The sequence below is a fragment of the Salmo trutta genome, chromosome 40 (assembly GCF_901001165.1).
Source record: "Salmo trutta chromosome 40, fSalTru1.1, whole genome shotgun sequence".
In the NCBI taxonomy this organism is placed as follows: Eukaryota; Metazoa; Chordata; class Actinopteri; order Salmoniformes; family Salmonidae; genus Salmo; species Salmo trutta.
The window spans coordinates 22,694,808-22,707,953 of NC_042996.1; the positions used below are offsets into that span (position 1 = coordinate 22,694,808).

At 41.8% G+C, this 13,146-nt stretch overlaps 1 protein-coding gene across 2 annotated transcripts in view; it reads left to right on the top strand.

Moving 5' to 3' along the window:
- LOC115180575 (copine-8) overlaps window positions 1–13,146 on the top strand; it is a 133,689-nt gene that overhangs the window by 87,816 nt on the left and 32,727 nt on the right. For both annotated transcript variants that reach the window (XM_029742762.1, XM_029742763.1), the window contains exons 10-11: window positions 1,276–1,317; window positions 4,771–4,846. In XM_029742762.1, coding sequence (XP_029598622.1) covers window positions 1,276–1,317; window positions 4,771–4,846 — 118 coding nt within the window. The remainder of the gene's footprint in view (window positions 1–1,275; window positions 1,318–4,770; window positions 4,847–13,146) is intronic.

The window sequence follows — 13,146 nt, forward strand, 5'->3', positions numbered from 1 at the left end:
CTGACTCTCTCTGAGTTGTTAGGAGGTTAGTTAGAGAGAGCTCAGGGTGTGGGGAGCCAAGGAAGCACAGAAATTAATGCGTACACACACACATGTATATATTGATTTGCGCACGCACACACACAGTGAGAGTGTGAGTCTCTGGGTGTCTGGGATGAGAGATAAGGGAGAACGCTAACAATGAAGAGCTGTGTGTCCCCCTGCTGATAGTACCACGGCTGATGGGCCCTAGTTAGAGACCCACACTCCCACGCTCACACACATACCTACTTCTCCCTCCACCCCAGGGACTACAGAAGAAGCAGCAAACCCATTGTCTGTCCTGTCAACTCATCGCTCCTGTTGTGTCTACAGAGCATCTTTAGGTTGCGCTTCAATACAGTAAATGTCTTCCAATGAGGTAGTTAATAAATTCCACTGCTGTTAATATGAGCGGTCGTCGCCCGTGCTGTCCTCCTGCACAGTAGATGTGCTTCCCAAATGGCACCCTACTCCATAGTGCGCTACTTTTGACCGGAGCCCATGGGCCCTGCTCAAAACTAGTTCATAATAAAGGGAATAGGATGCCATTTGGGAGGCATTGCAGGACTATCTCCCTCAGGTTCCAGGGGGAGGGGTTTTCTGATTGATTACTATAGGGATGGATGGCTTTATCGTCTCAGCCTTTCTTTCAGTCAGCTTAGATGGATGGTGATGGGCTCATCCTTCACTCCATTTAGTAGGAGGCTGAGCAGAGTGCGTGAGTGCGTGTTTCTGGGTCCGTCTTTGTGCTCTGACAATGCCGGAGTGTGCCTCTTATCATCGTACCCCTTTACGACCCCCTTCAGGAAACTCATTAACCTGTGACTTCTGACCCGGTGGTGATCTATAACTAATGATTACCTTTTCATCTAAGCAGCTGTTCATTATGTTCTTCTTTCTTTTTTCTCCTCTGAAAAGAGAGGTGAAATAGGCACAGCCACAGTCAGCTACTTATCTCTTGGCTCTGGTGAAGGAGAATGGCCACTTGTTATGGGAAAACGATTCTTCAGTTTGAGGGGATGGGTGATGGTGGAAGAGCACTGCTTTTCTCTCTCTAACGTTCGCTATTTTGGAAACCAATATAGACGTGATATAGATTACTATAAACTATCCTCCTTCAGTATACTATACATTTGATCTTGAAACTAGTTTGGGAGGAATGTACAGTGTCATGATCATAGTGTCTGCTGATAATTGGCCTGTTAAAACAAAATAAATATTTTTCTAATATATTGTTATTTTTCACCGTACCAGAACGATCAAGATAGAATGCTACGACTGGGACAGAGATGGAAGGTAATTTAATTTGAATCTTAATTGAAAAGCACCTTCATTAGCGTGATGTAATCACTGTGTTATTTCAATGATGCTACTTTAACTAGTCCTAATCTATATTTCTAGAAGGTAAGGAAGCTGTATTGGATTCTACACGTTGACATGTTGTTGTTGAAGTGCGATAATTGGATTGGCTATAAACATAGAGGCGGGGCATTAGTAGAGCGTCATCAGTTCATATTATGGGTTTAGTGGGCAAGGTTATTGCAATGGGGGTATTACTTTACAGCATGCTCTCACTCCCTCTCTCATTTCCTCTTTATACCTGTCAGCATTATGTCAAGTGTTACCAAACATCTCTTTGCTTGCAGGTGGAGGGGTTACACTTTGTTTCCAAATTCACTTTATTTTAAGAAAGTCGTCCAGGTCCTGAGGCAGCAAAGCATCCCCAAACCATCACACTACCACCACCATGCTTGACTGTTTGTAAGCGGTTCTTACTGTGTTTGGTTTTTGCCAGGCATAATTGGACCCATGTCCCCCAAAAAGTTATACTTTTGAATCATCTGTCCATAGAACATTCTTCCAAGAGTCTTGATGATCATCCAGGTGCTTCCAGGTGCTTTTTGGCAAACTGGAGTCAACTTTTTGGACGACATAGGTCCCATTTATGCCTGGCGAAAACCAAACACTGCATTCCACAGTAAGAACAAGAGCATGGCGGTGGTAGTGGGATGGTTTGGGGATACTTTGTTGCCTCAGGACCTGGATGACTTGCCTTAATAGAAGGAACCATGAATTATGCTCTGTATCAGAGAATTCTACAGGACAATGTCAGGCCATCTGTCTGTGAGCTAAAGTGCAGCTCGGTCATGCAGCAAGACAATGATCCAAAACACACAATCAAGTCTACATGAAAATGGCTAAAAAGCAACATAATTGAAGTTTTGGAATGGCCTTGTCAAAGTCCAGACCAAATCCCAGTTTAGATGTTGTGACAGGACATGAAATGAGCAGTTCATGCTTGAAAACCCCAAAATGTTGCTGAGTTAAAGCAGTTCTGCATGTAAAAGTGGGCCAAAATTCCTCCATAGCGATAAGAGCCTGATAAACAACTACAGGAAGTGTTTGGTTCCAGTCATTGCAGCTAAAGGTGGAACAACCAGTTATTGAGTGTAAGGGGGAAATTACTTTTTCACACAGGGAATTGGGTGTTGCATAATAACTTTGTTAATAAAAAATTATTATTATTATTTTTTTTTTTAATTCTTTGTAAACTCAGGTTCCCTTTATCTAATATTAGGTTTTCGTTGAAGATCTGATAGCATTCAGTATTATAAATCTGCAAAAATAGAGAAAATCAGAAAGGGAGCAAATACTTTTCACGGCACTATACTCAACTGTACCCTCAAGTGGCTGCATGAAAAACACAAGTGAAATCTCTACTTAATCACTCTCAGAACCTTATTTTTACATCAAAATTGTGAATAACTCACCACAGGTTAATGGGAAGGGTGTGCTTGAAAGGATACACATAACTCTGCAATGTTGGGTTGTATTGGAGAGTCTCAGTCTTAAATCATTTTCCATGCTAGTGAGGGCCGAGAATCCACTCTCACATAGGTACGTGGTTGCAAAGGGCATCAGTGTCTTAACAGCGCTATTTGCCAAGGCAGGATACTCTGATCGCAGCCTCATCCAGAAATCTGGCAGTGGCTTCTGATTTAAATAAAATTTTCACAGAACCGCTTGTTGCAATTTCGATGAGTCTCTCTTGTTCAGATATCGGTAAGTGGACTGGAGGCAGGGAATGAAAGAGATAACAAACCCAGTTGTTTGTGTCGTCCGTTTCGGGAAAGCACCTGCGTAATTGCGCACCCAACTCTCTCAGGTGCTTTGCTATATCACATTTGACATTGTCCGTAAGTTTGAGTTCATTAGCATACAAAAAATTATACAATGATGGGAAGACCTGTGTGTTGTCCTTGTTAATGCAGACAGAGAAGTACTCCAACTTCTTAATCATAGTCTCAATTTTGTCCCGCACATTGAATATAGTTGTGGAGAGTCCCTGTAATCCTAGATTCAGATCATTGAGGCGAGGAAAAAATGTCACCCAGATAGGCCAGCTGTGTGAGAAACTCATCCTCATGTAACTGGTCAGACAAGTGAAACTTATGGTCAGTAAAGAAAACTTTAAGCTTGTTTCTCAATTAAAAAACGTGTCAATACTTTGGCCTTTGATAACCAGCGCACTTCTGTATGTTGTAAAAGCTTTACATGTTCGCTGCCCATATCATTGCATAATGCAGAAAATACACGAGAGTTCAGATGCCTTGCTTTAACAAAGTTAACCATTTTCACTGTAGTGTCCAAAACATATGTCAAGCTGCCAGGCATTCCCTTGGCAGCAAGAGCCTCTCAGTGGATGCTGTAGTGTACCCAAGTGGTGTCGGGAGCAACTGCTTGCACGCGCGTTACCACTCCACTATGTCTCCCTGTCATGGCTTTTGCACCATGAGTACAGATACCAACACATTTTGACCACCAAAGTCCATTTGATGTCACAAAGCTGTCCAGTTCTTTAAAAATATCCTTTCTTAATTGACCCCCCATAAACGTAACGGACATATACCAGCAGCTGTGCCAGGCCTGCCACCTCTGTTGATTCATCCAGCTGTAACGCATGGAATTCACTGGCTTGTATGCGAAGCAGTAATTGTTTCAAAACGTCTCCTGCCATGTCACTGATGCGTCGTGAAGCAGTGTTGTTTGATGAAGGCATTGTCTCTATAGTTTTTTGGGGCCTTTTCGCCCAACATTGGTCCTAGCCATATCCGCGGCAGCAGGAAGAATTAAGTCCTCCACAATAGTATGGGGCTTGCCTGTCCTAGCCACTCAGTAGCTCACCATATAAGACACTTTTAGCCCCTTCTTATTAATGGTATCTGTTGCTTTTATACATGTCTTACTACTCGAAAGTCGTCTTTGTTCTCGCTCAAAAAACTCCCGTGGCTTATTTTTCAAATTGTCATGTTTCGTTTCAAAATGTCTGCGCAAGAGTGAAGGTTTCCTGCAAGAAAGTAACGGTTAAGGTGATTGGATGTTAATTATTTGACTACCTGTATTTGACCAATGTGTTGTTACTTTGCTGAACACCTAGATGGTTTAATTTTATTTTTGGCAGTGAAACGAGGCTACTCAGGCGAGGGGAAAAAAACCTCACCCAAATGTATAACCTCGTTGGAAAATATTAATGTAGTGTTTGAAAATGTGAAGCAAAAACAAAATATATAATAATCTATTTCTTTACAACAAAATAATTGAATTACATTTTTATTTGGTGTACCCCCGACGGCATTGCGCGTACCCCTGCACTAGACTATCTGAGAGGGATTGACTTTATAATTTGTGAGCTGTGTATTTGAAATGCTATGATTATACTAATGATTGTTTTGTGCGTTGTGTCCTAAGCCATGACTTCATAGGAGAGTTCAGTACCAGCTACAGAGAGCTATCCAGAGGCCAGTCCCAGTTTAATGTGTATGAGGTAAGTCTCTCTGTGTGTGTGTGTGTGTGTGTGTGTGTGTGTGTGTGTGTGTGTGTGTGTGTGTGTCTACATGTGTGCATGCGTCATATTTATATATGTATGTGTGCTTGGTGGAATGGGATATTATTTATCTCTATTCTCTTAACGTCACTCACCCACACAGAAGCACATTTAGCAAATCTCCTCTGGAGCGATTCTTCATGGCATTTCTCCTGGAATTTAATTAACGGAGTTTGACGTAAAGTGAGGAAATGTTGATGGATGGCCAACCTCCACACTCCGTCTCCTAAGATAAGACTGAACAGTTGTTCATTAACAAACAATATTCTTAGTGGGAACCACACAGGGGGACCCTTATTTTAAGTAGTTGGTGTTTGTCTAATGAGAGAAGGAAGACACACAGACACACTGTGATTGTGTGTTGTCATTCAAGATGCTGGCACTGGGACATGAGAATCTATCATTTCCCAAGTCATAGCTCACATATTCTCTGGTTCGTTTTTTCCTCCACTGTAAATTGTACAATTTAGGAGAGGAGGTTCCACATCACTGCTGTCTGTGTGTTTGCGTATGTGTTCCTTCCTCCCTTAACCATCTGTCCATCTGTTAACAGTCATCACCCAATGCCCAGGATGGGGCCCGATCTGTTGTACACACACACACTACTTATGGTTGTCCATCGTGCCCAACGATCACCATCTTCTCCTTTACTTGTGAAACACACACGCCGCTTGTGAGAAGCTCCTGTCTCCCTGGTCCTCTCTGTCTATCTGTTGACTTGATGTGACATCTACTCTTGCCAGAGCAGTTACTGAACACAACACAAGGAAAACCAAGTGTCACTGTCTGTGTCTATGTATTTTTTATGGGCGTGCATGCACAACCATGGAGGACGCGATAATATCCATTTTATTTTACAAGCCAGATGCAATAAAACAGCTGGTCCTCCCCTTCAAAGGCAAATGTGCCCTTCCTTATTTATTCCCTCCAATCTCCACCAAGGATGCAGAGGGTTATAAATCCTGTGTAAATTGGGCTGTGTCCCAAATAGCACCCTCTTCCGTTATTCGCCTTATTCTGGAACGTTACAGTGATCACGGCGAGTTAGTTGCAATTGTGTTTCTATTTCCGGCAACATTCCCGTGACGCTAGCGCATGCAAAATGGTACTTTTAAATCAAATCAAATTGTATTGGTCACATACACATGGTTAGCAGATGTTATTGCTCGTGTAGTGAAATGCTTGTGCTTCTAGTTTCGACAGTGCAGCAATATCTAACAAGTAATCTAACAATTCCACAAAAACGACCTAATGCACACAAATCTAAGTAAAGGAATGGAATAAGAATATAGAAATATATGGATGAGCAATGACAGAGCGGCATAGGGAAGATGGTATAAAATACAGTATATACATATGAGATGAGTAATGCAAGATATGTAAACATTATTAAAGTGGCATTATTAACGTGACTAGTGATCTATTTATTAAAGTTGCCAATGATTTCAAGTCTGTAGGCAGCAGCCTCTCTGTGTTAGTGATGGCTGTTAAATAGTCTGATGGCCTTGAGAAAGAAGCTATTTTTCAGTCTCTCGGTCCCAGCTTTGATTCACCTGTACTGACCTCGCCTTCTGGATGGTAGTGGGGTGAGCAGGCAGTGGCTCGGGTGGTTGTTGTCCTTGATCTTTTTGGCCTTCCTGTGACATCGGGTGCTGTAGGTGTCCAGGAGGGCAGGTAGTTTGCCCCCGGTGATGTGTTGTGCAGACCACACCACCCTCTGGAGAGCCCTGCGGTTATGGGCTGTGCAGTTGCCGTACCAGGCGGTGATGGAGCCGACAGGATGCTCTCAATTGTGCATCTGTAAAAGTTTGTGAGGGTTTTAGGTAGAGGTCGACCGATTATGATTTTTCAACGCCGATACCGATTCTTGGAGGACCAAACAAAGCCGATACCGATTAATCAGCCTATTTTTTTATTTATTTGTAATAATGATAATTACAACAATACTGAATGAACACTTATTTTAACTTAATATAATACATCAATAAAATCAATTTAGCCTCAAATAAATAATGAAACGTTGAATTTGGTTTAAATAATGCAAAAACAAAGTGTTGGAGAAGAAAGTAAAAGTGCAATATGTGCCATGTAACAAAGCTAACGTTTAAGTTCCTTGCTCAGAACATGAGAACAAAAAAGCTGGTGGTTCCTTTTAACATGAGTCTTCAATATTGCCAGGTAAGAAGTTTTAGGTTGTAGTTATTATAGGAATTATAGGACTATTTCTCTCTATACGATTTGTATTTCATATACTTTTGACTATTGGATGTTCTTATAGGCACTTTAGTATTGCCAGTGTAACAGTATAGCTTCCGTCCCTCTCCTCGCTCCTACCTGGGCTCGAACCAGGAACACATCGACAACAGCCACCCTCGAAGGAGCGTTACCCATGTAGAGCAAGGGGAAAAACTACTCCAAGTCTCAGAGCGAGTGACGTTTGAAACGCTATTAGCGCGCACCCGGCTAACTAGCTAGCCATTTCACATCGGTTACACCAGCCTCATCTTGGGAGTTGATAGGCTTGAAGTCATAAACAGCGCAATGCATTGCGAAGGGCTGCTGGCAAAACGCACGAACGTGCTGTTTTGAATGAATGCTTACGAGCCTGCTGCTGCCTACCATCGCTCAGTCAGACTGCTCTATCAAATCATAGACTTAATTATAACATAATAACACACGGAAATATGAGCCTTTGGTCGTTAATAAGGTCGAATCCGGAAACTATCATCTCGAAAACAGAACGTTTCTCCTGTCAGTGAAATACAGAACCATTCCGTATTTCATCTAACGGGTGGCATCCCTAAGTCTAAATATTCCTGTTACATTGCACAACCTTCAATGTTATGTCATAATTACGTAAAATTCTGGTAAATTAGTTCGCAACGAGCCAGGCGGCCCAAACTGTTGCATATACCCTGACTCTGCATGCAATGAACGCAAAATGACACAATTTCACCTGGTTAATATCGCCTGCTAACCTGCATTTCTTTTAGCTAAATATGCAGGTTTAAAAATATATACTTCTGTGTATTGATTTTAAGAAAGGCATGATGTTTATGGTTGGAGCAACATGTACCTAAGTGATTATATGCAACGCAGAACAGGCTAGATAAACTAGTAATATCATCAACCATGTGTAGTTAACTAGTGATTATGATTGATTGTTTTTTATAAGATAAGTTTAATGCTAGCTAGCAACTTACCTTGGCTTCTTACTGCATTCGCATAACAGGCAGGCTCCTCATGGAGTGCAATGTAAAGCAGGTGGTTAGAGCGTTGGACTAGTTAACTGTAAGGTTACAAGATTGAATCCCCGAGCTGACAAGGTAAAAATCTGTCGTTCTGCCCCTGAACAAGGCAGTTAACCCACCATTCCTAGGCCGTCATTGAAAATAAGAATGTGTTCTTAACTGACTAGCCCAGTTAAATAAAGGTGTAAAAAAAATCGGCCAAATCGGCGTCCAAAAATACAGATCCGATTGTTTTGAAAACTTGAAATCGGCCCTAATTAATCGGCCATTTCGATTAATCGGTCGACCTCTAGTTTTAGGTGACAAACCTGACTAACCGGTGTCTGTATGTAGCCTCGCTAATGTATATAGCCTGTCTTTTTACTGTTGTTTAATTTCTTTACTTACCTATTGTTCACCTAATACCTTTTTTGCACTATTGGTTAGAGCCTGTAAGTAAGCATTTCACTGTAAGGTCTAACTGTAAGGTCTACAGCTGTTGTATTCGGCGCACGGGACAAATAAACTTTGATTTGATTTGAAACCAAATTTCTTCAGCCTCCTGAGTTTGAAGAAGCGCTGTTGCGCCTTCACCACACTGTCTGTGTGGGTGGACCATTTCAGTTTGTCCGTGATGTGTACACTGAGGAACTTAACATTCCACCTTCTCCACTGCTGTCACGTCGATGTGGATGGGGTTGCTCCCTCTACTGTTTTCTGAAGTCCACGATCATTTCCTTTGTTTTGATGAAGTTGAGTGAGAGGTTGTTTTCCTGACACCACACTCCGAGTGCCCTCACCTCCTCCCTATAGGCTGTCTCGTTGTTGTTGGTAATCAAGCCTACTACTCTTGTGTCGTCTGCAAACTTGATGATTGAGTTGGAGGCGTGCATGGCCACGCAGTCATGGGTGAACAGGGAGTACAGGAGGTGGCTGAGCACACACCCTTGTGGGGCCCCAGTGTTGAGGATCAGCGAATTGGATATGTTGTTTCCTACCTTCACCACCTGGGAGTGGCCCGTCAAGAAGTCCAGGACCCAATTGCACAGGGTGGGGTTGAGACCCTGTGCCTCAAGCTTAATGATGAGCTTGGAGGGTACTATGGTGTTGAATGCTGAGCTGTAGTCAATGAACAGCATTCTTACGTAAGTATTCCTCTTGTCCAGATGGGATAGGGCAGTGTGCAGTGTGATGGTGATTGCATCGTCTATGGACCTATTGGGGCAGTACACAAATTGAAGTGTGTCTAGGGTGACAGGTAAGGTGGAGGTGATACGATCCTTGACTAGTCTCTCAAAGCACTTCATGATGACAGAAGTGAGTGCTACTGGGCGATAGTCATTTAGTTCAGTTTCCGTTGCCTTCTTGGGTACAGGAACAATGCTGGCCATCTTGAAGCATGTGGGGACAGCTGACTGGGATGGGGTGAGATTGAATATGTACGTAAACACACCAGCTTGATGGTTTTACACTGACAGAACCACACAAAATCCTAAAATCGATCAACATGACAAGCATTATATGTTTAGTACGAGGCTGTCACAAAAATTGGATGTATAGGAGGAAGTTTTTAGAACAGCAATGTTTTTGAACACCAACCTCTACGTCGATCTGAACGTACCTTTTGGAGCCTCATACGACCTGCATCCCCTTGGCTTGGCTACGATGCGCCACTCGTGAAGAAGTGTTGTGGGTTGGTCTGGCAGTCATCACTGACAGGTAAAGCCAAACGCTTGAGCACTTTGCCTGCTCTCATTTTGTGTCTCATAATAGCACAATTTATTTCCTCTACAACTCAATAAGAAATTCCCATTTTATATAGAGGTAATTATTATGATTATTAAATATTATTAGGAGCAGTATGGTGTTTTGTTATTAATTGTCCATTGACTTGTTTAACAAGCCGTACTGATTTCTTAACAGATGACACAACAGGCTCGAGTGTTCACCAAAATTGAAAATGGGGATTGGCCAACACGGATAGAAGGAATGGATATGCCTTCAGAGAAGGATGCCCAAACCCAATGGGAAGACCCATCTCTAAGTGATCACAACTACAGCTCAGGTGATCATGTAAAGCCCACTACCTGTGAGGCAGGGACACAGTGCCCAGCAGCACCTCTCCTCAAAACCCTGCTTAGGAACGAAGCACTCTGTCGACTGCATACAGGCTTGTCTCTTGCTGCCTTTTCTACCCTGGCAGAACGTCTTCTACCCCTCTACAGAGGCAGCTTTCAGTTAGACCTGACAGACCAACTCCTGATGACACTGATGAAGCTGTAGCTAAGCAGTACCTAGCAAAAAGGTTTGGTGTTTCCCAGAGTATTGTCAGTCGAGTGATTAGTTATTGGATTGACATGATGGAAGAGAATCTGAGGGAGTACATTCCATGACTGCCAAGGGAGACCATCTGTGCTACAATGCCAAATTTTTTTAAGGACTACTACCCAGGAACAACCTGCATTATTGACTGCTCAGAAACTGCTTTACAGAAGTGCAAGAATCGGGATTCAAGGGGAGAGTCATTCAGCCATTACCACGCCCAGAACACTATCAAATACCTGGTGGCCATTGCACTTTGTGGTCTAGTTTGTTCACCTCCTCTGCATATGGACAAATATATAACATTGGATTCTGGGTTCCTGGAGTACCTCTGTCCAAGTGATGAGGTCAAGGCTGACCGGGGCTTCACAATCCGTGATCTGCTACACGAGAGGAAGGTCAAATGAACAATTCCAGCCTTCACAAACAGAGGAGCACAGCTGTCAGAGGAAGACACTACATGTACAAGATGGATAGCTAACGTGAGGGTTCATGTGGAACGTGTAATTCAAAGGCTCAAACGGTTTAGAAACATCTCACAGACAGTGCCAATCAACCTCTCACCTAAAATGGACAAAGTACTTTGAATCTGTGCTGCCCTGTGTAACCTGCGTGGTGATGTCGTTCATGAAGATGCTGAATGAACTGACCAGTCAAATGCCATTCACAGGGTCGAGTTCCCAATATGAATTTAAGTTTTGTCAAAAGTTACTTCAAATAAATGTAAATTCATTCTATAACAACTCGACTTAATTATTTGTTTTACATACTCATTGATATTAATAAAAAATAAAGCCATAAAAACAATTTCCACAATACTGTGACTGTTGATGCATTAAGTCAGGCTTTTTAATTGAACAACAATGTGTTAATAGTAACTGCAAACAGGAGAGACATCTGACTACATACTTCTACAAAGCTGCATATATATATATATATAGTTGAAGTCAGAAGTTTACATGCACCTTAGCCAAATAAATTTAAACTCCGTTTTTCACAATTCTTGACATTTAATCCAAGTAAATATTCCCTGTGTTAGGTCAGATAGGATCACCACTTCATTTTAAGAATGTGAAATGTCAGAATAATAGTAGAGAGAGGGATTTGTTTCAGCTTTTATTTCTTTCATCACATTCCCAGTGGGTCAGAAGTTTTCATACACTCAATTAGTATTTGGTAGCATTGCCTTTAAATTGTTTAACTTGGGGCAAATGTTTCGGTAGCCTTCCGCAAGCTTCCCACAATAAGTTGGGTGAATTTTGGCCCATTCCTCCTGACAGAGCTGGTGTAACTGAGTCAGGTTTGTAGGCCTCCTTGCTCGCACACGCTTTTTCAGTTCTGCGCACAAATTTTCTATAGGATTGAGGTCAGGGCTTTGTGATGGCCACTCCAATACCTTGACTTTGTTGTACTTAAGCCATTTTGCCACAACTTTGGAAGTATGCTTGGGGTCATTGTCCATATGGAAGACCCATTTGCGACCAAGCTTTACATCCTGACTGATGTCTTGAGACGTTGCTTCAATATATCCACATATTTTTCCCTCCTTTGTGAAGTGCACCAGTCCCTCCTGCAGCAAAGCACCCCCACAACATGATGCTGCCACCCCCGTGCTTCACGGTTGGGATGGTGTTCTTTGGCTTGCAAGCCTCCCCCTTTTTTCTTTTGATTTTCCCATGATGTCAAGCAAAGAGGCACTGAGTTTGAAGGTAGGCCTTGAAATACATCCACAAGTACACCTCCAATTGACTCAAATGATGTCAATTAGCCTATCAGAAGCTTCTAAAGCCATGACATCATTTTCCAAGCTGTTTAAAGGCACAGTCAACTTAGTGTATGTAAACTTCTGACCCACTGGAATTGTGATACAGTGAATTATAAGTGAATAATCTGTCTGTAAATAATTGTTGGAAAAATTCCTTGTGTCATGCACAAAGTAGATGTCCTAACCGACTTGCCGAAACTATAGTTTGTTAACAAGACATTTGTGGAGTGGTTGAAAAACTAGTTTTAATGACTCCAACCAAAGTGTATGTTAAACTTCCGACTTCAACTGTATGTACCTTGCAATTCTTTCGAATGAGCGGCCGTTCATGTGCAAAGTAATCACATTTCCATGAACATACTTATCAGCTGTATGTATGGAAGTGGAATCCGCAATTTTGTGTAACAAGCCGTCATATCGTTTTTGTCCACTAGGGACTTTTCATTGTGTAGTAATCAATGTGTAAGCTGTCCTATGTGTGTTTATGTAACTCTGTGTGATTATTTAGTTAGGTAGTTAGTAAATAAATAATTAAGCCAATTTGTATATTGCTGATTCATCATTTATCCTAGGTATCATGCAGATATCCAAGAATTTTGCGACATTTAGAATGAGACTGAAGGTAAATAAGAATTAATGAAATGACTGTGACTAAAGATGTAATATATATTTATATCAGACTTTAATCGGGAGATAGTAACTCGTTAAATAACTTTTCCCGTGGTTCCCCAGATTGCTACTTTGATTAATTGTTATATGATTAATTTAATTGCGTAATAATTGAACGTGGTATGTCATTATTTTCTAAAATAACAGTCATACACATTAATGATAGTCAAGACATGACAGTGCCATTTAGGACTTATCGGATGTTTTCTTCCAGAGGGTTTGTACGGCCTGCTGACCTCCAAGGTTTAATTTAA